We start from the raw sequence: 27,409 nt of genomic DNA on the forward strand, positions 1-27,409 counted from the left end.
AGCACTCTGGGAGATTGAGAGCCAGAAGCCCTCTCTCGGAGGCAAGAGAGATTCATTCCATCTGGAGGCTGAAGAAAGCAGAGGCAAAGGACAAAGCTGCAAGAGCACTTAGAACCAAGGAGAGAGAGCAGAGGTAGAAGCAAGGGACAATCTGCAAGAGCTCTTGGAATCAAGCAGAGAGATAGGCCTCTGAGCTTCTGAGCTAACCAGGCCCAAGGAAAGAGACAAGACTTGGAAGGAGAAAATAAATGTTTGCATTTTATCAGCTGGCTGCATTTTGGGTGATTATTTACTTGTAACTGAAACTAAGGCTGCCTCCAGAAAACCTCCCCAAGAAACCTGCTCTCTCCCAGAGAGAACCATTATATATTATTTTAAAGAAAAAGAGCACCACACTTCTTCACAACGTTGTTCTGAATGTCAGTGACACAATGTACATATGATACTTTTTAAGTGTAAAGCATAATAGAAATGTAAATTATAATTACTTGGATTACAACTCCCAAGATCTTTCCCACCAAACTATGACTTATTAGAAGTTTAATAAATGGGAGCAGCTAGGTGGTACAGTGGATACAGCACTAGCCCTGAAGTCAGGGCTTGAGTTCAAATCTGGTCTCAGACACTTAACAAATGTTAAGTGTCTGAGACCAGATTTGAACACTTTTCAAAAAGTATTCACACCTATGATAATGTAATTATAAGACAGCATATAAACTGGGACAAACTCAGGCAGAGTAAGAGCCAGAGAACACAAGCAGACTGGAGTTGGGAGCTCAAGCTCTGAGAGCCAAGAAGAGCCAGATTCATTCCATTGTAAGTCACTTAACCCTAGATTGCCTCAACAAACAAACAAAAAATACTTTAATAAATGTTGATTGATAACATCATTTAATCGAACCCTTTATTTTTTGGCTAAGGAAACAAAGCAGTAAAGTGATTTGCCCCTTATAGTAAATTTTGAAAAGTTGGAAGAAGTCCAGAAATTAGAATTCTTAACAGAGTTTGCCCCAAGAAGTGACTTGCTTAATTAACCCAGTGGCCAAAATGCTTGTATCCAAATTGTAAAGTCCAAATGTAAAAGTCAAACAGAGAATTTATATTTTATCCCAGTGGCAATTAGAGAATCATAGCAATCTTGTAAAATCTTAATCCATCTATTTCTGATATATATTGCCTTCTTTTAAAAAATACTAGTCCCCTTCTAGCATTTAGCACAGTGTCTGAAACATACTAGTAGGCATTTAATAAATGTTTATTTGACTGACTAAAAGATACAATCATTTAAACAAATGAATGAAACACTTATTGTTAACTATGTGTCAATAAACTTTAATGAACAAGAATCAGTGAATATAATTCTGGTCATCATTACATCTACCGTGAACAAGAATTACTTAGATGAAATAGAGTAATCCTCATGAATCAATAAAAAGATAAGAAAAGAAAAAAAATCATCACTTGAAGAATGGTTAAACAAGTTGTTGTATATGATTGTAGTGGAATAGGATGATTTCAGAAAAAACTAGAAAGATATACATGATCTAATGCAGAGTGAAGTGTACAGAACCAAAAGCCCATTGTACACAGTAATAACAATATTATATAATGAACATCTGTGAATGATTTAGCTAATCTCAGCTATATAATGATCTAAGACAATCCTAAAGCACTCATGATGAAAAATGCTATCCAACTCAAAGAAAGAACTGGTAGTGTCTGAATATAAATAAACTAACGCATGCTATTTTTCATTTTCTTTTTTTCCTTTTTTTTTTTTTTACTTCTGAGTTTTTCTCCACAAAATTACTAATATGGAAATATGTTTTAAATAATTGCACATATATATCCTATAACAAATTGCCTGCCGTTTCAGAGAGGGGAAAGGATAGAATTTGAAATTCAAAACTTTACAAAATGTTAAAACCTGTTTTTACATATAATTGGAGAACAATAAAATATTTCAAAAAGGAAGAAATACTGCGATATAATCTAAAAAAAATATTATCATTTCTGTTTGAATTTAAGGCAAACCATTCAACATTATAATACTCCAGCCACTGATGCTAAAGAGGCCAAAATTCATCAGTTCTATGAAGATCTACAAAATCTATAAATAACACCTCCCAAAAAGTTATATTCATCATAGGGGACTAGAATGCTAAGGAGGAAATCAAAAAGTAATTGGAATAACATATAAATTTGGCCTTGTAGTTGAGGGAAATTATTTTTCTACTAGCGACCCAATTATTAATTAGAATTGAGACTTTTCTATTTCCTCATTCAAGGACTGGTCCTAATAAGCCAGGTTAATGAAATTGCCCAAAATCATTTGGAAATATAGTTCTCAATCTTGGACGGGATCCAACTAAAAGATCATACTTTTGTTTAAAGTATAACCAGAATCTAATCTAGATGAATTCCAGATCCAAAACATCTTTTGCTTTTTGCCCTTGAACCCCTCCACTGGAATCTAGGGTAACCCAGCTCAAAGGAGAAAACCAACAGGAACAGTCTGCGTAGAGATGTAATGCTTTATCCAGATTGCTGGAGGTAGCAGATCTCATGATAAAGTAACATTCTCAGCAGGAGCTGAAGGCTTTTCCACCCCCTCATTAACTGTTCACTAATAAGGGGTTAATTTTCAACTGTCAGGGGTACCTCCTTTTCCAAAAGTATTCACACCTATGATAATGTAATTATAAGACAGCATATAAACTGGGACAAACTCAGGCAGAGTAAGAGCCAGAGAACACAAGCAGACTGGAGTTGGGAGCTCAAGCTCTGAGAGCCAAGGAGAGCCAGATTCATTCCATTGTCCAGCTTTGTGGTAGCTGGAGGCTGAAGCGCAAGCCCTCGGACTCAGAGATTCATTCACTCCATCTCCCACCACCGTGGTGGCAGGGTTCTCCTCCTTTGTTTCTCCACTGAAACCAAGACTCCCCGAAGGCCTCTAAGAAATCTAGCCTAGGCCCCAAGCAAGGAAACTAGATTGTGAAGGAGATATTAAAGGATTTGGACTTTAACACCTGGCTATTCTCCTGGTGATTACTGAACTGAAAAGAAGGCTGCTCCAGAGACCTCCAGAAAACCAACAAGAACCTTACATTAGAGTACAAAACAAAGCAGAACAGACACCAATATAGTTTTGTCAAGATAACTGACTGGCCATAGCAAAGATTCTTAACAATCTAAAAGGAGGCTGTACCCATGGAAGTCACCAAATGATCAATATAGAAATCAGACTGATTATATACTTTGAAGCCAAAGGTAGAAAAGCTCTATATAGTCAATTAAAACAAGATCTGGAGTGATCTTATTATTACCAATAACCATAGATTAGTAGTAACTAATCTAGAGTCAAACATACTGGAAAATGAAGTCAGGCAGACCTTAGGAAGCATTGCTAGTAGAAATAATGAAATTCCAACTGAGTTATTTAAAATACTAAAAGATAATGTTGTTAAAGTATTACATTCAGTATGCCAATAAATTTAGTTTATGCCCTAATCCTTTTTATTTTTGTTTTGAAAGCTTTTTTATTTTCAAAACATATGCATAGGTGATTTTCAATATTCACCCTTGCAAAAACCTTTTGTTCTAAATTTTTTTCCTCTTTCCCTTCTCAAGAGGCCTGTCCCCTATTCAGCAAGCAATCCAATATATGTTAAACACAATTATCATGCTGCACCAAAAAAAAAAAAAAAAAAAAAAATCAGACCAAAAAGGAAAAAAAAAATGAGAAAGAAAACAAAATGCAAGCAAACAGCAAAAAAGGTGAAAATACAATGTTGTGATCCACACTCAGTCTCCACAGTGCTTTTTCTGGGTGCAGATGACTCTATCACAAAACCATTGGAACTGGCCTGAATCACCTCATTGTTGAAGAGTCACATCCATCAGAATTGGTCATCACATAATCTTGTTGCTGCTATGTACAATGTTCTTCTGGTTCTGTTCACTTCACTTAGCATTAGTTCATGTTAAGTCTCTCCAGGTCTCTCTAAAATCTTCCTGCTAATCATTTCTTATAGAACAATAATATTCCATAGCATTCATATATCATAATTTATTCAGCCATTCTCTAACTGATGGGCATCCTCTCAATTTCCAGTTTTTGCCACTACAAAAAAGGGCTGCCGCAAACATTTTTGCGCGTGCGGATATTTTCCCCTTTTTTATGATCTCTTTGGGATACAGACCCAGTAGTAACATTGTTGGATCAAAGGGTATGTACATTTTGATAACCCTTTGAGCATAGTTTTATATTACTCTCCAGAATGGTTGGATCAATTCACAATTTCACCAACAATGTATGTGCCCCAGTTTTCCCACATCCCCTCCAACTTTCATCATTCTTTTCCTATCATCAGGTGTGTAGTAGTCCTTAGAATTGTCTTAATTTGCATTTCTCTGATCAATAGTGATTTTAGAGCATTTTTTCATATGACTAGAAATACTTTTAATTTCTTCATCTGAAAATTATTTGTTCATATCCTTTTTATGTCCCAATCCTAAAGAAGGACAATACAAAGGAATATTCAGATTATTCAACATTGTGCTCACTTCAAAAGCCAGCAAAGTTATGCTTAAGATTCTGTGAGCAAGACTTCATGTGAGCCAAAAATTACCAGAAGAGCAGCCTGGTTTTCAAAAAGGCAGAGCAACCAGACACCACATTACTGATATTCACCGAATTTTGGAGAAAACAAGGGAGTTCCCTGCTTCTGTTTCATTGACTACACTAAAGCTTTTGATACTCTGGATCACCACAAAATGTGTCATCCTCAAAAAATTTGGGAGTACTGGATCATCTTACTTGTCTCTTTAGGAACTTATATACAGAACCAAAAAGCAACTGTCAGAAACAAAAATGAACAATCAATTGATTTGAGATTGGGAAAGGAATATAACAAAAGTGTATGTTGTCACCTTATTTATTTAACTTATATGTGGAGTACATCACGTGACACGCCAGGCTGGATGAATCAAAAGCTAGAATTAAGGTTGCTTAAAGAAAAGACAATATCAGATGTGCAGATGATACTACTCTTTTGGCAAAAAGTGAAGAGGAAGTGAAAAAGTAAAGAAGTCTTTTGATGAGGATAAAAGAAGAGAATATAAACATTAGCTTGAAGCTTAAAAAAAAAAAAAAACCACCAAAAAACCCCTAAGATTTTGGCAACTAGTCCTATCATGGCAAATGAGGGGGAAAAAAATGGAAGCAGTATCAGATTTTATATTTATATTTATATAATGAGCAGTAACTCAGTCATATCTGACTTTTCATGACTGTGGATAATAGCTTGCTAGGCCCTTATATTCTACAAAATCTTCTGATCTGTCATGGAAACAATGAACATGAACTTGAACAGAGGGACTGAACAGCAACACCATGTACAAAGCACAGTGCTGAACTATGGGAATACACAGTTTTTGCTCTGAAAGAACTCAGATTCTAATGAAAGCAACAGTAAGGCAAAAGGAAGTCATTTTGTAGGCCTCATTGTATTGGGTGGAGGGTGGGTAGGAGGATTGGGCAGAGAAGGTAGAAAGGGATTAGGAACAGTCAGGGGTTTCTCAAAATGTGTCTTGTTTTGGGTTTGTTGTTTTTGTTTTTTGAGAGGCAGTTAGGATTAAGTAATTTGCCCAGGATCACACAGCTAATAAGTGTTAATGTCTGAGGCTGAATTTAAACCCAGGCCCTCCTGATTCAAAGCCCTGTGCTCTATTCACTGTACCCTCTAGGTATCCAACAACATTGTCTCTTACTAGAAACTGTTAAAGAATTCAAACCAAGAGCAAGGCAACTAAAGACAAAAAGAGAATAGATATTGATTTGGATGGCTGCTCCTTTTAAATAATTTTTCCCCCGAACAGCAAAAATCTAACTTCTTTTCCTCCTACCCTAATTAAGGATGTAAAGAAAACAAAAATCTTGTTACAAATATGTATAGTTAAACAAAACATATTTCCATGTTGCCATGTTCAGAACTATGAGGGAATTGTGGCTAGTCCTAGTCTTGTCTCCGAATCCTCCATGTAGATATATTTTTATCATTAGTCCTTTAGAATCATAATTGATCATTACACTAATCAAAGTTACTAATTCTTTTTCTTTGTCTTTAGCATATTATTATAGTAGAAATTTTTTTGTATTCATATAAATCTTTCCAAGTTTCTCTGAAACCACCTCCTTCATCATTTCCTACAGCATAGTAGTATTCCATTACATTCATTTATCATAACTTATTCATCCATTCCCCAGTTGATTGTGGAATTAGATTCCCATTCTTCACCAACTCAAAAAGAGCCACACATATTTTTCTATATCCTTAAAATTTGCTTAGGATTAATTCCTATCTTAATATATCCTCCCTCTAATTCCCTCTTTCTCCTCTTTCACTTTCCTTTCTATTTCATTGCTAAATAGAATTTATTTCCCTACCTGTATAGATTTGTATGTAGGTAGGTATGTTTTTTTCCTCCCTTAATCAGTTCTAGTGAAAATGAGGTTCACTCCTTCTTCCTCTCTCATTTGTGTCTACATCTTTTTATGGGCACTAATTAGGCGAGGTAATTGCTTGGGATCCTCTATTTCATTTATAGTTCAAAGTTTCCTCCTGTAGGATCAATTTTGCAGAGTAAGTCATATTTGCCTGTAAGCCTATATCATTTGCCTTGGAGAATATCATAGTACAAATACTCTATTCCTTTGGAGTGGCAGTGAGGCAACTGATGACACAGTAGATGGAGCTCTGGGCCTGGAGTTGGGAAGACATCTTAAATCAGGCCTCAGACACATACTAGCGTATACTGTCAAAGTCACCTAATTTCTGCTTCTCCCAGTTTCCTCAACTGTAAAATGGGAATAATAATGGCACCTACTTCACAGAATGGTTGGTGAGGTTTAAATGAGATAATATTTTTCTTAGCACCTGTTAAATTTTATTAGCTTATATTCTTTTTTTTTTTCAAATTTTCGACAATGTTTTATTTCCCAAATAAATGTAAAGATAGTTTTCAACATTTGTTTTTTTAAGATTCTGTGTTTCAAATTTTTCTGCCTCTGTCCCTCCCTTATCTCCTCCCCCTCCCCAAGACAACAAGTAATCTGATATAGGTTAAATATATGCAATTCTCTTAAACACATTTCCATAATTGTCATATTGCACACAAAAAAAAAAAAAAGAGATCAAAAAGGAAAAAAAATGAGAAAGAAAAAAAAACAAGCAAGCAACAAAAAAGGTGAAAATATTATATTGTGGTCTACATTAAGTCCCTACAGTCCTCTTTCTGGATCTAGATGGCTCTCTCCATAACCATCTATTAGAACTATCTTGCATCATCTCATTGTTGAAAAGAGCCAAGTCCATCACATGATCCTGTTATTACTGTGTACAATTCTGCTCACTTCATTCAGTATCAGTTCATGTAAGTCCAAGTTTTTCTGAAATCAGCCTGTTGATCATTTGTTACAGAACATTAATATCCCATTACATTCATATATCATAATTTATTCAGCTATTCCCCAATTGATGGACATCCATTCAATTTCCAGTTCTTTGTCACTACAAAAAGGGCTGCTACAAACATTTTTACACATGCATTTGGGATATAGATCCAGCAACAAAACCGTATGCACAGTTTTATAGCTCTTTGGGTGTAGTTCCAAATTGCTCCCCAAAATGTGGATTATTTTACAACTCTACCAACAATACAATAGTATCCTGGTTTTCCCACATCCCCATACAGTATTTATCATTATCTTTTCCTGTAATTTTAGTCAATCTGATAGAGAATGAAGTGACATATAAGATCATTTAAAAGAGCTTAGTGCAGTGTCTGAGACATAGAAAGTACTGTGTTAATAATTTTGTCTTTCTTCTTTAGAGTAGTGCCTGCTAAATCATGGGTGACTAGTGAAATCTTTCTATTTCCACTTTGTCTTCTGGTAATAAGAAATCTGGGCGGTTTTCTTTTAAGCTATCTTGCAACATGACATTAAAGTTCTTGTTTTGGTCATGGATTTCAGGTGGTCTAATGATTCAAAAAATTTTCCATTCGTTCCTTTGTTTTCCTCATCATTTATTTAAGCTCTGAGAAATCTTACATTATTTTTTAGGTCTTTTGACCGAGTGTCTGACAGGCCTCAACATATAGAACTAGGCATGTATTTTTGGACATTACCAGGACTGGGATATGTTTTGCCTGACACTGCATATTTGTTACAAGGATTTTGTAGGGTTTTGTTTTTTTTTCTCTTTCTTTCTTTTTTAATAAAGAAAGGAAAGACAGAAGAGAAAATAAATATTTGGTAACTGAACTTATGAAAAAGAAGACATAGGGAAGATTAATGTAGATTGCAGGGGCAGCTAGGTGGTACAGTAGATAGAAGGCCAGCCCTGGAGTCAGGAGGACTGAATTCAAATCTGACTTTAGATACTTATTGTGTGACACTGAGCTTTAACTGTATCTTTGCCAGAAAAACCCAAATGGGGTCAACAAAGAATGGGATATAACTGAATAATAACAATGTGGATTATAATTCGCAGAGCTAGAAGGCACCACAGAGAACCTCTGGCTAGCTGAGCTTGCTCTATTTAACAAATAAGGAAATCGAGATCTACTGAGCTTAAGAAATTTACTCTGAGTTATATATCTAGTAAGCAGCACAGGTAAGAGTTGAATGCAGCTATGTCACTCTAGAAACAAAGGTGCTTCCACTATACCATACTGCATACATCATGGAGATTAAATTTCAGCCTTGAAGAATGGGTAGAGATGAACACATTATGTATACATACATATATATATATGTGTGTGTGTGTGTGTATATATTTTAAATATATATAATATATTATACATATAATATATAATATATTATATATTATATAATAATTATATATTATATAATTATATATTAATTATATATTATATTAAATTATATATTTTAAATATATATATTATACATATAATATATAATATATTATATTATATATTATATAATAATTATATATTATATAATTATATATTAATTATATATTATATTAAATTATATATTAAATAAAAATTATATAAATTATATATTATATATAATTATATATTAAATAATAATTATATAAATTATATATAATATATTATATAATAATTATATAAATTATATATTAATTATATAATTAATAATTATATAATAAAATATATATTATATATATATATTAGGGCAGGATGCTTCAGTTGGGGGACCAGACAAAATGGAATAGAGAATGAAAAATGAGGACCCTGGGGAGTCCCCACTTTACAGTTTGTGTACCAAGTTATTTCATAATTCAGATGTTTGAAACAACGAATTTTCTCATATGAACAATGTTAGAATATTGGTTCAGGGTATGAAGTAACCCACAAGTGCTTATTTAATCCGCAAAATAGTTGAAATACTTGGCATCACAACTTAATTATTTTCACTGGCTACCCCCTAATACCTAGAATGTTCTCCCTTACTCATACCTCTTTGCTTTCTTGGCTTTTTTCAAATCTCTAAACTACCTTTAGTAAGAAGTTTTTCCTAGTCCTCCTAATTCTTAGTGCCTTTCCTCTGAAACTACCTCCATTATACACTGGAAAAGGGAAAAAAATCAGATTAGCTTAAGCTTCAAGTTTGAAAATATATGCAACGTGTATACTTATTGTGTATCTAATTTAGGGTTAGCAAAATAACGGTTTGGTCATGTATACTTATTGTGTATCTAATTTATATTTTAATGTATTTAACATCTACAGGTCATCCTGCCATCTGGGGGAGGGGGGGGGGGTAAGAGGTGAAAAATTGGAACAAGAGGTTTGGCAATTGTTAATGCTGTAAAGTTACCCATGTATATATCCTGTAAATAAAAGGCTATTAAATAAAAAAAAAAATTGGAACAAGAGGTTTGGCAATTGTTAATGCTGTAAAGTTACCCATGTATATATCCTGTAAATAAAAGGCTATTAAATTAAAAAAAAAAAAAGAAAAGAAAAGAAAAATTGGAACAAGAGGTTTGGCAATTGTTAACGCTGTAAAGTTACCCATGCATATATCCTGTAAATAAAAAGCTATTAAATTAAAAAAAAAAAAAAAAAAAGAAAATATATGCAACGTACACTTGTCTTCCCACCTCTGCAAAGGGATTGGGTATAGTATTTCTCAATATTTCTGAGCCAAGCTTGGCTCAAAACCCAAAACTTTTGTAACTTTTATAAGATATTTCATATAATTTATAATTTTATAATAAAACCAAACTTTGTAATTTTGAAACACTGGCTTTTGAAATAGATACGTGTGTAGATGTATGTAGATGTAGTTCTCTTATCACGAATGCGGTCATCGTGTACGGTTTCCTTAGCTGTGCTTTCCACTGTGCATCTTATTTGTACATAGTCATCTCTATGTTATCTTGTCCCTACGACTTCCCTCTCCTTGGGAACAGAAATTAATCTTTGCCTTTCTACCCCCTATGTCCTTCAGTCGTTTTTCAAGGTGTGCCTGATTCTTCATTATCCCACTTAGGGTTTAGGAAGTTTGCCATTCCCTTCTCCAGCTCATTTTAATTAAGAAGAGACTAAAACCAAGTTTAGAGCGTGCGGCCAGATTTGATCTCGGTAAGATTGTTACTGACGCCAGGTCTCGCGCACTATGGTGCCATCTAGCAGCAGCCCTTGCATGAGCGCTAAATGTTTGTTGTCTGGCAGCATCAGTAACTGAATAAGGTAAGCAATAAATAAATGCTACCTGTTTGTATCATTACCACCATCATCATTAGGAAACCACAGAGGGATAAATACTACAAATAAAAAAAAAATTTTTTTTAAAGGTCAGTAGCCGTAGAAGCAGCGCAGATTGCACCGCCCACGACGACCGAGAGAAGGGAGAGAGGACGGAAGTTGGCGCAAGGATAGTACCCAGAATTCCTCTGGAATTTCCCCGGCTTCCGGGGAGGGGCTTTTGACCTTGAAAGAACTTCCTTTGGGGTGGAAACTTCCGTGAGGCTCACCGAGAGCGTACGTGTGTCCTCTCCGATCTCTTTCTCCAGCCAGCTTGAGCTAAGCCAGAAGTTCGGGAGCGGCTCGTTGGCCCCTCCTGCTGCCCAACGCGGGAATGGTTGAAGCCAGATTGGGGAGCGGAAGGGAGGTGGGGACCAGGCCGGACCCTGGGGACGCGATGGAAGGGGAGGAGGGGGACAGTCGGAAAGGGGGAGGGGAGAACCTCCAGGAATGGGGACGCTCGGGCTTACTAGGCGGGTTGAAAGAGCAGAGCCCGAGCAAGAACCAACGGTTACCGGGGCTAGTGAGAGGGAGCAAAGCGCTACTCATTTTTCTCTGCTCCCCTGGAGCGGTTGCCCCTGGGAACTACTCCCAATCGGTGGGGAGGAGTTAGAATATAGTTGTCTAAGGGGGATGGGAGAAAGACATTTCCCCCACCCCACCCCCACCCCCCGCCGCCTCTGTTATTTAACGCCTTTTTAAAAAATTAATTTTGGTAAGAAAAAACTTTTACTTCTTACTTCAAAGCTGGGTGGGGTGAGCTGATTCAACGGAAGTTAGTTGCGTTTGAAATTGAACGAATATCTTGTTTGTACTACTTAATCTTCGTGTGTTACAGTATGTTTGTATCGTATATATAACGAAATTCTATCAATTTCTTAACTTTTCTCTCCCCCTCCCTCTCTTTTTATCTCGTTCTTAACACCTCTCTTCCGCTCTTTCGTTCAAAGGAACGTGACCCGGCAGCAAAAACGGATAGAAACTAAATTGTGGGCTCTGGGGAAGAGCTCTTCGGAGACGGAGCCAGCTGGAGGGAGGAAGTGATTGGCTCTGGGAATTCCCGCCGAATACAAAAGACCTGACTGCAAAAATGGTTGGCTCTGCCAAAGTGTTACGACTTTTTAAAACCTTGCACAGGACTAGACAGCAGGTTTTTAAAAATGATAACAAAGCACTGGACGCAGCAAGAAAAAAAATAAATGAAGAATTCAAAAAGAATAAAAATGAGACTTCACCGGAGAAAATAGAAAAGTTGATCAAAATAGGTTGTGATGTTGAATTAATACTCAGAAAATCCGTTATACAGGGCATTCATACAGATCACAACACTTTGAAGTTAGTCCCTAGGAAAGACCTACTTATAGAAAATAATCCTTACTGTGATACACCTTCCCAGAAGCCATGAATCCTCTTGGACAATTTATTGCATGTTAATTTTTAAATTATTCTATGTCACTGAAAAAAATTACACCCTTTATGCCTACAATCAGAATAGAACACTTAGATTGTACATCTTGAATACATTTTACATTGGATGGGCATCATTGGGGAAAGCTAATTGTACACCCAGTTAAAATGTTAGACTACATTGTACATTGGAAGGACATTATTTGGAAAAGCTCATTGTGGTTGAATGTTTCTGAGAGTAGTGCCATAAGGTTCGTTTTCATATGAAATCAGTCTATTTGTTTTAAGTTATGCTGAGGTATATTATACTGTGAATTTTTGTGATTTGCCATGGATTCATTGAAAATGAAGTGTTTTAACAAACTGACTTATTTTCCATTAAATTCTGGTGTAAATTATGTTCTCTTCAAAGTGTTAAATCAGAAATTTCATTTACTGTTTTAGTTATTAAAGTCAAAAGGAAAGGGGTGGGGGATGAGATGTAGCACTGTTTAGAGCACTGAGTGTGTAGAATCATAAGAGGAGGGTTCAGATTTAGCCTCAGATTTATTAGCTTTGTGGCCCTGGGAAAGTCACTTGACCCCGATTGCCCAACAGAAAAAGGGAAGGGGAAATTCCTTTGTACACACATGCCACAAACTATAGTTGTTGTCTTTTATTTAGATACCAGAGCTATTTCTTCACCTAGGAGTAATTTTGTATTTTGTGAGAGGCAAAATTAGTCTTTTTATGAATATTAAAGCCTTCCAGATGAAAGAATAGATAACTTGATTCATCTGGGATTATAGTGTTAACAAATGAAAATTAATAATTTAGGAAGGGTTACTTTTAACCAAATTATTTTCCTTGAAAGTTTTTACTGGTGAATTTTTGATGAAGCAGTGGTGGGAGAGTGTCATCTGGAAAATAAGAATATACACATATTTTTATTATTATAGCTTTTTATTGACAAAACATATGCATAGGTACTTTTTCAACATTGACCCTTGCAAACACTTCTGTTCCAACTTTTCCCCTCCTTTCCCCCCCTTAGATGGCAGGCAGTCCCATACATGTTAAACATGTTAAAAGTATTTGTTAAATACAATATATGCATAGATATTTATAGTTATCTGGTTGCATAAGAAAAATCGGATTTAAAAGAAGGTAAAAATAACCTGGGAAGAAAAACAAAAATGGAAGCCAGGAAGAACAGAAAGAGTGCAAATGCTATGTTGTGGTCCATACTCATATCCCAGTGGTGATTAGCTAGGTTTAGCTAGTTCTGTTCATCACAGATCAATTGGAACTGATTTGGATCCTCTCATTGTTGAAGAGAGCCATGTCCATCAGAATCGATTCTCATAGTATTATTGTTGAAGTGTATAATGGTTCTGCTCATTTCACTTAGCATCATTTCATGTAAGTCTCTGCAAGCCTCTCTGTATTCATCCTGCTGGTCATTTCTTAGAAAACAATAATATTCCATAACATTCATATGCCATATCTTATTCAGCCATTCTCCAATTGATGGGTATCCATTCATTTTCCAGTTTCTGGCCACTACAAACAGGACTGCCACAAACATTTTGGCACATACAGGTCCCTTTCCCTTATTCAGTATTTCTTTGGGATATAAACCCAGTAGTAACACTGCTGGATCAAAGGGTATGCACAGTTTGATAACTTTTTGAGCATAGTTCCAAATTGCTCTCCAGAATGGTTGGATCCGTTCACAATTCCACCAACAATGTATCAGTGTCCCAGTTTTCCCACATCCCCTCCAACATTCATCATTATCTTTTCCTGTCATCTTAGCCAATCTGACAGGTGTGTAGTGGTTTCTCAGAGTTGTCTTAATTTTCATTTCTCTGATCAATAATGATTTGGAACACTTTTTCATATGAGTAGAAATAGTTTCAATTTCATCATCTGAAAATTGTTTATATCCTTTGACCGTTTAGCAATTGGAGAATGGCATGATTTCTTATAAATTAGAGTCAATTCTCTATATATTCTAAATAGGCTTTTGTAGGAAAAAATACTATTCTAGTATTTAGTGCTCCCTCCCACCACCATTCAGCTTCTCACCAGAAAATAGTCCCAGTGAATTTTGATATTGCTACCATCTCTTGTAATTTGCTTTAAAATGTAAAACGTGAAAGACCTTTTAATGTATTTTTCCTGTTCACTTCTGATCTCCCAATTCACAATAATCCCTTTTTTTACCACCTCCTCAACCCCTTTATTTTTATCATTTTATTGATGCCTTTTGCTTTAATGTGACATTCATTTCCAAATTTACTCTGTCCTTTAATCCAGCAAAGCCATTCAGAAATATTCAACATACCAACATACCCAATAATGCAGCTTTTCATACCCAGAGTCCCTCAACTATTCAACAAAATGAGGATCTTTTATTTTCTTGTTCCTCAGCATGTTACATAGACCAGTGTGCCACAGCAGTAAAACATTCATTCTGGGACACCTTAGATCAAGGAAATCTAAGGTTCCTAATACTCTGTCCTGAGATGCCCAAGAGGATCATGAAGGACCAATACTCAGAACCTCAAAGATCAGAAGATGGGGCAATCTATGGGGCAGAAGTCACAACAAAAACTCTTTTTTTGTAAGTGCATGGAAACAATCAGAAGGAAACAAAGCAATCTGAAAGTAACCTGTGGAAATGAGAGGATGCTATACTATATCATAACTTGAAGTCTGTGGCATGAGAAATTTAAGGTTTCTTAAATTATTTTTTGTTATGCTATACATATGGGGACTTTGGTGTTTAGATTTGAAATTTTTCAAAATTATTTTGAAAAGACTATGCATAAGAGGAGGAAATGTGAACCCCACAAAGAGGAAGGACTTTCAGGAATCAGGAGCTATGAGCAAACTTTCTGCAGTATGTGTTCTCTAAACTTGAGCCCACTTTCCTCTGGGCTTAGTATGTAGTTGTGGGAATGTATGTGACTTTGGGGGGTATGTTCTCTATCAAGTTTTCTTACTATACAAACTTAATTCTGGCTAACTAATTGATATCAACAGTAATCAGAGGAACAATCACACCAATGGGCCTACATGAATTATCACATCAGAAAACCACCCCTAAGGTCCTTACAATTAATTCTAGAATTCTAAAAGGGTGTGCATACTATTTATTCTCTGGCCATCTAACATGACAGAAAAGACGATTGGGGATTGGGAGAATAGTACCAGAGTATATACTATACAATGGTCTGATAATCTATATCAGGAGACTGACGCTTGAAGAGCAGCCCCTATTCCCTAAAACTTTCCTAAAGAATGATAGGCAAATCAAAATAAATTTTTCAACAACTATTGGTCCTCCTCCTGAGATGTATGACCAGTTCCTCTGAGCAAATTTCCGTAGCATGAAAAAACTTTGGATGGACAGCAACTTTTGTTCAGTTTCTAACATGTAACTATATAAGCAGATCATTAAGTTGGTCCATAATGTTAGGGAGAGGTATAGTGCTGTTCAGCTGATTTTAGTCTAGTCTGCCTCAATCCCATTTGAAGTCTTCTGGGCAGACACACTGGAGAGGTTAATCATTTCCTTCTCTAGCTCGTTTTACATTTAAGGAAACTGAAGCAAGCAGGGATAGGTCACTTGCCTAGGATCATGTACCAAACCTCTCAGGCCAGGTTTGAAGAAGTTTTCCCACCTCCAGTTCCAGCACTATCCACTGCGCCACCAAGCGCCCACAGGTAGGAATACATCTGGAAAACTACCATCCTTTTAAGAGATTCCAAAGTACTCCATGATGCAAAATTTCTCACCATTTTAAAAATACTAATATTCTCAGTTTTGCTATGTGACCATGAATCACAGAATAATGTGATCAAAATTACCAGTGATCCAAAAACCAAGGAAAGGATGTATGAAAGTTGTAAAGGAAATGGTATATCATTGATTTTTGCTCAAAATACCTAACAAATTGAACATGACTAAAGAAATTATGGCATAATGATATTACAGATTTCTTAAAGAATTACAAATGTGAATTCAAAAAATTAGGTTTAAATCACATGAGGCTGAACAAAGCAGAACAGAAATTGATACAATGACAATAATGTAAATAAAGTTACCATCAACATTATTAAACTCCCCACCCTTTTCCCCAGTGATACACTATTAGGCCTATACTCAAAGAGAGCAAAGAAAGAGGAAAGGGATCCATACATGAAGAAAATCTTTGTAGAAGCTGTTTTTGTAGACACTGCACTGGAAATTAAGGGAGTGTCTGCCAACTGGAACATGGCTAAACAAATTAAGGTATAGAAATATCATATTGGTCTCCAATAAATGAAGAAAGATGGTTTCAGAGAAACCGGGGAAGGCTTGTATGAACTAGTACAGAATTCCTGCAGTGAGAAGAACCAGAACAATTTATCTTATATTTATCTTATCATTTTGAAAAAACAACTCTGATAAATGGAATTTTCAATCATAGATTCCAGAGGCCTGATGAAGAATGCTGCTCAACCCCCAACACAGATTCTGCACTCAAGATGCAGAAAGGGACATTCATTCTTGACAAGGTCAATTTGGGATTAATAATTGAAATATCAAGAAACTATTCAGAATCACAGAAAACCTGGACAAATGAGAGGAATAAAATATTTCAAAACAATTAGCACCAAGCAGTTTACTCTTCCTAAAAGGAAGAAAATGAACCTTTAATGGACTTGAGTGGCTCAATGGATAGAGGGCCCAGTTTGGGTTTTGGAGGACTTCCTGAGTTGAAATCCAGACTCGGACACTATGTGTGACCCTGGACAAGATTAACCCTGTTTTGTGTTAGACTAACGGCCATCTAGGGGAGGGGATGGAGGGAAGGAAGGGAGAAGTTGGAAGAGAAGGTTTTGCATCTGTCAATATTGGAAAATATGCATATGTTTTGTAAATAAAAAGCTATAATAAAAAATGAAAAAGATTAACCCTGTTTACCTCATTTGTAAATTGATCTGCAGAAGGAAATAGCAGAACTATTCCAGTATCCCTGCCAAGAAATCCCAAATGGAGTCAGTAAAAATCAGATACAACTGAACAAAGGACTTCTTTCTAAGCATTTCTGATGAAATCTCTGATCAGAGCTGAGTAGGAACTTTGAAATACAAACAGCAGTCCAAAGAAATCTAAACAAGTAAATTTATTTGAACAACAAGAAGCTGTATGATGTTGTAAGTGCTAACATTCTAATGAGAAGAGACACAAGTGTTCTTTCAGAATCTATCTTTAAAAGGCATTAAGAAGTTAAAAGCAAAGGAAAATTCATTCTCTTCTGGAACAAAGGGACAAATAGAGACAGGTGAGAAAGGGAAAAGGAAGAATACACTAATATAGAAGGGAAGAAAGGGATGGAACTTACAATTTTTTATAATTGGGATGCATGAGTAAAAGAAGATAAAAATGTTGAGCAAGTGGTGATGTATGTAGCATCAGACAAACCTCTCTCTTATCTTAATGGGACAAAGGAGGATTGAACATTTTGAAACACCCTATTACAAGAATTAACTCACCCCTAGCTGCTCACCTGCAGAAGGCATGACTGGCCAGCAACAATCTCCATAGAAACAGATTGTTTGCCATTCCCTCACTATGGGATTCTACTCTGGCCCCAAATCCACATCGTTATAGCAACTGGAGTTTCTTGTATCATCTGGGGTGCCAGAAGTTCCAAGTGCTAATTCTAGCTACAGTGTATATCCTTTGATCCAGCACTGTTTCTACTGGGTCTGGATCTCAAAGAAAGCATGAAAGAGGAAAAAGTTTCTAGTAGGTCTTTTTGTAGTGGTAAAGAATTGAAAAATGAGTAGATGCCCATCACTTGGGGGATGGCTGGATAAGTTATGTCTGTTATATGAAAGTAATGAAATATGATCTATAAAAATGAACAAGCTGGTTTTAGAAAGGCCTGGAAAGATTTACATGTACTGATGCTGAGCAAAACAAGCAGAATCAGGAAAAGATAGTACACAATAACAGCAAGATTGTCTGAGGATCAACTATGAGAGACTTGGTTCTTCCCATCGGTTCATTAATCCAAGGCAATTTCAATAAACTTTGGATGGAAAAAGACTTTCTGCAGACTGAGAGAGAACTATGGAGACTGAATATAAATCAACACATGCAGTTTACTTTTTTTTCCCTTTTTTTTTTTTTTATGTGTATGTGTATGTTCTCCTGGTTCTTCCCTTTTGTTCTGATTTATCTCTCCCAACATGATTCATATGGAAATACATTTTTTAAAAAATTTACATGTACAACTAAAAAAAAAAGTTATTTTACATTTAACTAGGGAAAATTTTTTAAAAAAGAAAGAATATGATAAAGTTAAATACTCTGATAATTCAGCCTAGATTATTGATAAAGGAAATACCAAAGGAGATAAATATGACTTACAGCATACCCAATTTATGTGCTTGGTTGTAGGCCTGGAGATGAATGGCCCACACAGATTTTGTTTTCTGGGTTGTTGTAGTTGTATGTTTTCTAAAAGAACCTTGAATAAAAGTAAAGCTGAAGTTTGCAATAAGTATGATGTCCTTTTTTTCAAAAGATGACATCACTGTGCTTAATGACAATAAAGAAGATGTGGATGTTCTAAAGTATAGAACACCATACCTGGAGTCTGGAAGACTTAAGTTCAAATTCAGCCTCAGACACAGTGTGTCCCTGGGAATGTCCCTTAACCCCGTTGCCTTGAGTTTCCTCATTGGTAAAAGGAGCTGAAAGAAGTGGCAAACCACTCTAATATCCTTGCCAAGAAAACTCCAATTAGGATCATGAAAAGTCAAACACAAAGGAAGAACAATAAAGATCACAGGATATGTCAAAGAGAATGGATGACAGATCCATTGATTCATGACAATGAAACTGGAGGGGCAGCTACATGGCACAGTAGATAGAGCACCAGCTCTGAAGTCAGGAGAACCTGAGTTCAAATTTGGCCTCAGACACTTAACACTTCCTAATGTGTGACCCTGGGCAAGTTACTTAACCCCAATTTCCTCAGCAAGAAGAAAGAAAAGAAAGTGGAAAAGAAATCCAAGTCAGTACACTTTGCTCCTCAGCCAGATGTCAAGGAAGAATCCCCAGGGCCATCAAAGGTTAGGGGTGAAAAATGGGAAGAAACAAGGCTTAAATCTAGAGAGAAGAAACTCAGCTCTACTGAGAAAAGTGCAGGAACAAATGGAAGTTCTTCAGGAAAAGTTAGTAAGGCTTTTGGAAATACCAAGAGATCCACAATAGACAGTGAAGAATCAGAGGCACACAGATCTATTTTTGACAACACAGCCCAGCCACTCTGAGGAGTCTCCCATTTGGGTTATTCACATATCATACTGTTTTGAAAATACTATCCTGAATGATTGCAGCTTCTCTTCCTCAAGGAAGAATATTAGTCATATCATTGCAAGCTATATTTTGAAAATTTGCCCTTGCCTATATGAAGTATAAAAGTTGTAATTATTGAATGTGCAGGAAAGATAGATGCTCAGATTATTGAGAAATTCAGAATTTCTAAAAATCTATCTTTGGAGAATATTAAATTCTTAGGACATCAAATGCTTAAAGAATATTTGCATTTCTTCTTGACTTTAGAAATTTTTGTTATTTAATCATAAAATATTAAAATGTAACAAGTTTTTCATCTTATATTTCAGAAACAGCATAAGTTAAAATTAAGCTTATCTAATAACAACAAGAAATAAATACTTCATTTTATACCCAAGAGATAAATAGTATACTACCCGCTTAGATTCCATCAGTTTCCTTTTCTTTAACATTTGGGAGTTTTCTTTCCTTGATTTTTTCTTTTAATTTTTAATACATATTGCTTTCTGAATCATGATCGGAGAGAAAAATCAGAGCAAAAGGGAAAAACCATGGGAGAGAAAAAAAAAAAAGAAGCAGAAAAAAGAAGTGAACATAGCATGCATTGATTTACATTCAATCTCCGTAATTCTTAAGATGGCATTTTCTATCCAAACCTATTGGGATTGCCTCAGCCTGGGAGTTTATTTTGGATGAAAAAGTCTCAGTGCAATCATATTTTCTAATAATTCTCAAAATTCCTAATACAATACCTACACAAAAATTAAGCTCTTCGTGTAACTTTACATTTATATCTCTTGTTAAACAGTGGACTTGGTAGTTCAAACTCATTTTACTGGAAACATTTGGGTAACATAAGGGGGATTATATTTTCAATGGATAAATAAATAGCAGGATTGGGAAAGAGTTAACTTTTTGGGGGGATATCCCTCATCCTAGATATCCATAGACTCACAGATTCTCCTCCATATTTCCCTTCTCTACCAGAGTTCAAAAATGACCCTTTATACAGTGCTTGCTCTAGTCTCTCAAATACCCGGAATCTCTTCTCCAAGTTCTGAAATAGCTTCTGCTTTTTATGTAAGATACTGAGCTGTAACCCACCACCACTCCACATGCAAACAATTTTTTGTAAAAATACTGCACACATTACTGTTTCATGCAGCAGTATTTCTACTGGGCTTATATCACAAAGAGATCTTAAAGGATAGAAAGGGACCCACATGTGCAAAAATGTTTGTGGCAGCCCTTTTATAGTGGCAGGAAACTGGAAACTGAATGGATGCCCATCAATTGGAGAATGGTTAAATAAATTGTGGTATAAGGATGTTATGGAATATTATTGTTCTTTAAGAAATGACCAGCAGGATGATTTCAGAGAGGACTGGAGAAACTTAGGTGAACTGATGCTAAGTGAAATGAGCAGAACCAGGGGATCATTCTATACTGCAACAATAAGACTATACAATGGTCAGTTCTGATGAACATGGCTATCTTCAACAATGAGATGATTCAAACCAGTTCCAATTGTTCAGTGAGAAAGAAAGCCATCTACACCCAGAGAGAGGACTGTGGGAACTGAGTGTGGACCACAGCATAGCATTTTCACACTTTCTGTTGATGTTTGCTTGCATTTTGTTTTCCTTCTCAGGTTGTTGGGTTTTTTTTTTCCCCCAGATCCAATTTTTCTTGTGCAGCAAGATAAATGTATAAATATATATACATATATTGGATTTAACATATTTAACATGTATTGCACTGCCTGTCATCTAGGAGAGGGGGTAGGGGGAGAAAAAAATTTGGCATAGAAAGTTTTGCAAGGTTTAAGGTTGAAAAATTAACCATGCATATGTTTTTTCAATAAAAAGTTTTAATAAAAAAAAAGAAAGAAAGAAAAGAAATACTGCACATATGGATATAAGCAGATGTAGGGAAGATGAAAGAAAGGATAATATTGTAGAGAGAATAGTCACAAGCAAAACAAACATCTCAAACCTGAAAGGAGAATTTTAAGGGGAGAAAAAAAAAACTATAATAAACATAAGAATTAATTTACAGTCAAAGGTTCTGATAAAGGCCTCATTTCCAAAATATATAGAGAATTAACTCTAATTTATAAAAAATCAAGCCATTCTCCAATTGAAAAATGGTCAAAGGATATGAACAGACAATTCTCAGATGAAGAAATTGAAACTATTTCTAGTCATATAAAAAGATGCTCCAAGTCATTATTAATCAGAGAAATGCAAATTAAGACAACTCTAAGATACCACTCCACACCTGTCAGATTGGCTAAGATGACAGGAAAAAATAATGATGATTGTTGGAGGGGATGTGGGAAAACTGGGACATTGATTCATTGTTGGTGGAGTTGTGAAAGAATCCAACCATTTTGGAGAGAAGTTTGGAACTATGCTCAAAAAGTTATCAAACTGTGCATACCCTTTGATCCAGCAGTGTTACTACTGGGATTATATCCCAAAGAGATTATAAAGAAGGGAAAGGGACCTGTATGTGCACGAATGTTTGTGGCAGCCCTTTTTGTAGTGGCTAGAAACTGGAAATTGAATGGATGTCCATCAGTTGGAGAATGGCTGAATAAATTGTGGTATATGAAAATTATGGAATATTACTGTTCTGTAAGAAATGACCAACAGGATGATTTCAGAAAGGCCTGGAGAGACTTACACGAACTGATGCTAAGTGAAATGAGCAGGACCAGGAGATCATTATATACTTCAACAACAATACTAGATGATGACCAGTCCTGATGGATCAGGCCATCCTCAGCAACGAGATCAACCAAATCATTTCTAATGGAGCAGTAATGAACTGAACTAGCTATACCCAGAAAAAGAACTCTGGGAGATGACTAAAAACCATTACATTGAATTCCCAGTCCCTATATTTATGCACACCTGCATCTTTGATTTCCTTCACAAGCTAATTGTACAATAATTCAGAGTCTGATTCTTTTGTACAGCAAAATAATGTTTTGTCATGTATACTTATTGTGTATCTAAGTTATATTTAATATATTTAACATCTACTGGTCATCCTGCCATTTAGGGGAGGGGGTGGGGGGTAAGAGGTGAAAAATTGGAACAAGAGGTTTGGCAATTGTTAATGCTGTAAAGTTACCCATGTATATATCCTGTAAATTAAAGGCTATTAAATTAAAAAAAAAAAATGGTCAAAGGATATGAACAGACAATTCTCAGATGAAGAAATTGAAACTATTTCTAGTCATATGAAAAGATGCTCCAAGTCATTATTAATCAGAGAAATGCAAATTAAGACAACTCTAAGATACCAATACATACCTTCAGATTGGCTAAAATGACAGGAAAAAATAATGATGATTGTTGGAGGGGATGCAGGAAAACTGGGACATTGATGCATTTTTGGTGGAGTTGTGAACGAATCCAACCATTCTGGAGCGTAGTTTGGAACTATGCTCAAAAAGTTATCAAACTGTGCATACCCTTTGATCCAGCAGTGTTACTACTGGGATTATATCACAAAGAGATTATAAAGAAGGGAAAGGGACCTGTATGTGCACAAATGTTTGTGGCAGCCCTTTTTGTAGTGGCTAGAAACTGGAAACTGAATGGATGCCCATCAGTTGGAGAATGGCTGAATAAATTGTGATATATGAATATTATGGAATATTATTGTTCTGTAAGAAATGACCAACAGGATGATTTCAGAAAGGCCTGGAGAGACTTACACGAACTGATGCTGAGTGAAATGAGCAGGACCAGGAGATCATTATATACTTCAACAACAATACTATATGATGACCAGTTCTGATGGACCTGGCCATCCTCAGCAACGAGATCAACCAAATCATTTCCAATGGAACAGTAATGAACTGAACCAGCTACGCCCAGAGAAAGAACTCTGGGTGATGACTAAAAACCATTACATTGAACTCCCAATCCCTATATTTATGCCCACCTGCATTTTTGATTTCCTTCACAAGTTAATTGTGCAATATTTCAGAGTCTGATTCTTTTTGTACAGCAAAATAACGGTTTGGTCATGTATACTTATTGTGTATCTAATTTATATTTTAATGTACTTAACATCTACTGGTCATCCTGCAATCTGGGGGAGGGGGTGGGGGGTAAGAGGTGAAAAATTGGAACAAGAGGTTTGGCAATCGTTAATGCTGTAAAGTTACCCATGTATATAACCTGTAAATAAAAGGCTATTAAAAAAAAAGAATTAATTTAGATTGCCTCTTAGTGGAACATTAATGTAATGAAATATTATGCTATTGGAAATTATGAAAGCAATATTGATGTCAGGAGGGGAAAAGAGCTAATGAAATGTTTGTTTTAAATGCATAAAAGAAAACAGAAGGAAATTCAGAAAGAAGCAGACAAAATGAACAATCTTTAAATATTTAGAAAAAATTTTTAAACAAGCAATGTAAAATAGGGATTCAGTTTGAAATAAAATTTTTTTTAATATCTTCTACTGTGTACATAGAAATGATTCATTTTTTTGGTGTCAAGTTTAAATTACATAAATTTTAAAAATTTAAATAGAATTGGTGATAAAGAGAAGAATCTTACACATAAGGGAAAGAACTAGAGAAAAGGGCAAAGAGATAAGTAATGAAGAAGATTAGAGATAAAATTAGGTAGATAATAAGAGGACAGATCCAAATTAATGGATTTGTCTATCATCTTAGATAAATTGGAAAGTTGTGCACACTTCTATCTGAAGAAAATACCCTCCTATCAACACTTTCTTTTTTTAATATAATATATGCTACTGACTTATAAAATAAATATCATAGGCCCTTGAAAACCAGAAAGAAAAAGAAAAACATTTGGTTTTAACTCCCAGATTTTATCAACTTTTTAAACCCAAAGTTCTTTCTGCAACTTCTACTGCAAACTGTTTACATCTGAAAGAGGCAATATCAAACCTCTTTATCGCATTCTTTGTAAAAATAGAAATGATGACATTTGTTAAGTTTAGAATCAAAGGAGAAATAAAGGAATTTTTAAATGTCCTGAAGGCAATCTTATTTAACTTTGGGTTCAGCCCAGATAGATTTTGATCAAAGAGCTCTATAGATTCTTCATCTAATTTGGTCAACAGAGATACTCTTTAACCTACATGGGTTAAATTCCACAAAAATCTTTTGTTAACATAGCTTACCTTTGGGATCTGTAATCTCAACTTAAAGATTTTGTTTCAACTTGGAGGAAAAGTTTGGGAGGAATGTTAAGTTGGGGAGATGAAAGACAAAAGAAAAAAAATAAAAGTCGTTGAAGAATTTTGATTATATATATATGTATGTGTGTGGGTGTGTGAAACCAAGACATATTATGTTCACTTCGTTTTCTGTTTTTTTTCTCTTCAATGGTTTTCACATTCATTCTGCTGTTTCTCTCCCAACATGATTCACACAGTAATGTGTATTAAAAAGTTATTATACATGTATTATGTATATTATAACAGAAAACCAGAAAATATAAAACAATTTTTAAAAAAAAGGAAATTCAGGTCCATGGGGCCAAAAAAAAAAAAATTGGCAAACTACAAAATCATAGCTTCAATTATTGTTTTGTTGATTGAATAGACTTAAGAAAATAATGGAGAAAATGTTAATAATGAAGATTAAATGAAAATAAATGGTGCTTTGCATTTTTTCTGGAAAGATAATAATCAAAAAAATAAATTTTTGGGGCACACGAAAAATGTTAGATGTAAATTGATAAATTTGTATTTTTACATTATGTAAATATTTCATGTTAATGTATACATTGATGTTTGATGTGAATATAATAAAAATTTTTTTTTGGCTGAGGCAATTGGGGTTAAGTGACTTGCCCAAGGTCACATAGCTAGGAAATGTCTGAGGGCAGATTTGAACTCAGGTCCTCCTGTCTGCAGGTCCCACATTCTATCCACTGTATCATCTAGCTGGCCCTATTTTATATTATTTTAAAAGAAAAATCTGAATGTAATAGAGATTTACAGTCTTGTGAACAATACACTTTCTATTCTACCATTTACATGTGGATGCCCATTTGAATTTGTGTTTGTTACATTCAGAATGCATATATATGTATGTGCTTCCATACATTTCTATCTATCTGTCTTTGCCTCCTGTATAGTTTTTTTTCCAAAGGAGAGAAACAAAGTATTAATTCCCATTCAGAAACTCAATATTGGCAATACCTAAAAACAACTTTTATTTTACCCTGCAAGATAGCATAAACAGGCTAAAAGGAACTCCCAAAGAGAAACAAAAAAACACAAAAGTCACACGCGGAAGTAATTAAAGCCATACTGAATCACTTCAAATATCCAGATACTTTGATCACATTGTGTCACACTTAAGTTTAGATTCTCCCCACAAGTCAAATGCTTTATGACTCCAGGCCAATAATTCCATTCCCAGGAATCTGCATTATGTGAACCATTTTTCTCTCCAGGTATTTGCACTACAAATAGGTACAAGATCCATTCCTTTATTTGAGGAACAAACTGCATTAAATTTTTGTCCAGTAATTACCTCTAGTCCTTAGAAGAATGCATAAAACTGTATGAGGGACTCTACCTCTACACCACCACTATTGCCTCTTGCAATAATAAGGAAAGTTCTTAATTAAGGGCCTGCTTATTCAAAATTATTCTTGAAAATAGTGTGATAGAAAACACTCTCGACTAGGTCTTAAGGATTTGAGGTTTAAACAAAAAGTTTAAACAAATTGCTTATGCTCTCAGATTCAGTTTTCACATCTGAAAAATTACACCACCAGGCAACTCTTTAATAAAATGTTAAACTGCTTTGGTTTTTTGTCTGTAGTTTATATCATACATCTAGCACAAGACTTGAGACATAATAGGTGTGTTTAATAAAAGCTTTTTTAATGATAAAGATAAGGAATTTTAAAATACCTTTAAAGTTATATGCAAAAATATACCAATTGCCATGTAGTTATAGAGCATAATTTTATGCTTTCAAAGGAGAAAGAAGTTTTTTGATATAGGAATCTGTAAAAAACAGAAATGATATGATTAAGGGAGCAGAAAAAAAATTTCTTTGTAGCACTCTGAGTCCAACTAGAACCACCGCTCAAAAAAAAAAAAAGACATCTCCCCCATCTATTTGGGGCACAGGCAGTCTGAGGTCACAGAGGCTGCTGACCTTCACTTCTTCCCATCCTTATCCCTGAGGTTTGCTCTGGGATTCTCTCTCCACACCATAGTTGAATTGTATTCCCAGTGGGGTTGTCTCTCTACTCCATAGGAGAATTGGTATCATCAGTCTTCTGATTCCTGAAGAACAATTTTGTTCTTTCACTCTAGAGAGAAGTAGTAGCAAGGGACCCAGAGTAGTAGAAATATGTACCACATATGAGTCTTATTTCCACATAGAAAGAAGCAATTATGCTAAGCAATAGTAATAGAATAATTGTAACCTGTCTAGAAGGTAGTATCTAAACCTCTCAGGGAAACCTGCAACATCAACTAGTTTACATTTCACCTCAGTTGAGTACAAATCATTGCCAAATAGACTTTTTCCCCCTCCCCATCCTACCCTTTCTGGGCAACTCTTTACCTTTCTGACAATCTGCCTCTGCCAGCTTTTCCACTGCAACTATTCCATTCACTCATATATTATTACTAAGGTGTCCAAATTGGAGAGAAGATGTCAATTTTTTTGAGATGTTCCAAGAGCTTGTATCAAAAGTGGACATAAATAGTAGATGATCCCTTCCTAGGCACAGGTTTGCCTAGAAGGGTCTGCTGGTGAGGAAATTGCATCCTCTCAACGATCCTCCTGAGTTCAAGAGAGTTCTTATACAAAGGAGAAGGGCAGAGGTC

General features: G+C 35.3%; 1 protein-coding gene and 1 pseudogene across 2 annotated transcripts; both read left to right on the top strand.

Moving 5' to 3' along the window:
• The first annotated feature begins 10,964 nt into the window (after positions 1-10,964).
• LYRM7 (LYR motif containing 7) lies at positions 10,965-12,605 on the top strand. Of its 2 annotated transcripts, none has more exons than XM_003762754.4 (2): positions 10,965-11,167; positions 11,751-12,605. In XM_003762754.4, the coding sequence occupies exon 2, from the start codon at positions 11,891-11,893 to the stop codon at positions 12,203-12,205; it is 315 nt and encodes a 104-aa protein (XP_003762802.1). In that variant the 5' UTR covers positions 10,965-11,167; positions 11,751-11,890; the 3' UTR covers positions 12,206-12,605. The 2 variants fall into 2 exon arrangements, with proteins under 2 accessions (XP_003762802.1, XP_031795577.1); XM_031939717.1 differs by having other exon boundaries at positions 10,979-11,037.
• Positions 12,606-15,835: 3,230 nt separating this feature from the next.
• On the top strand, positions 15,836-19,610 carry LOC116419893 (annotated as a pseudogene).
• The last annotated feature ends 7,799 nt before the right edge of the window (positions 19,611-27,409 follow it).

The sequence above is a fragment of the Sarcophilus harrisii genome, chromosome 1 (genome assembly GCF_902635505.1).
Source record: "Sarcophilus harrisii chromosome 1, mSarHar1.11, whole genome shotgun sequence".
NCBI classification, from domain to species: domain Eukaryota; kingdom Metazoa; phylum Chordata; class Mammalia; order Dasyuromorphia; family Dasyuridae; genus Sarcophilus; species Sarcophilus harrisii.

Excerpts from the sequence above, each read along its gene's own strand:
- LYRM7 (XM_003762754.4), top strand. The coding sequence starts at position 11,891 with ATGGTTGGCTCTGCCAAAGTGTTACGACTTTTTAAAACCTTGCACAGG.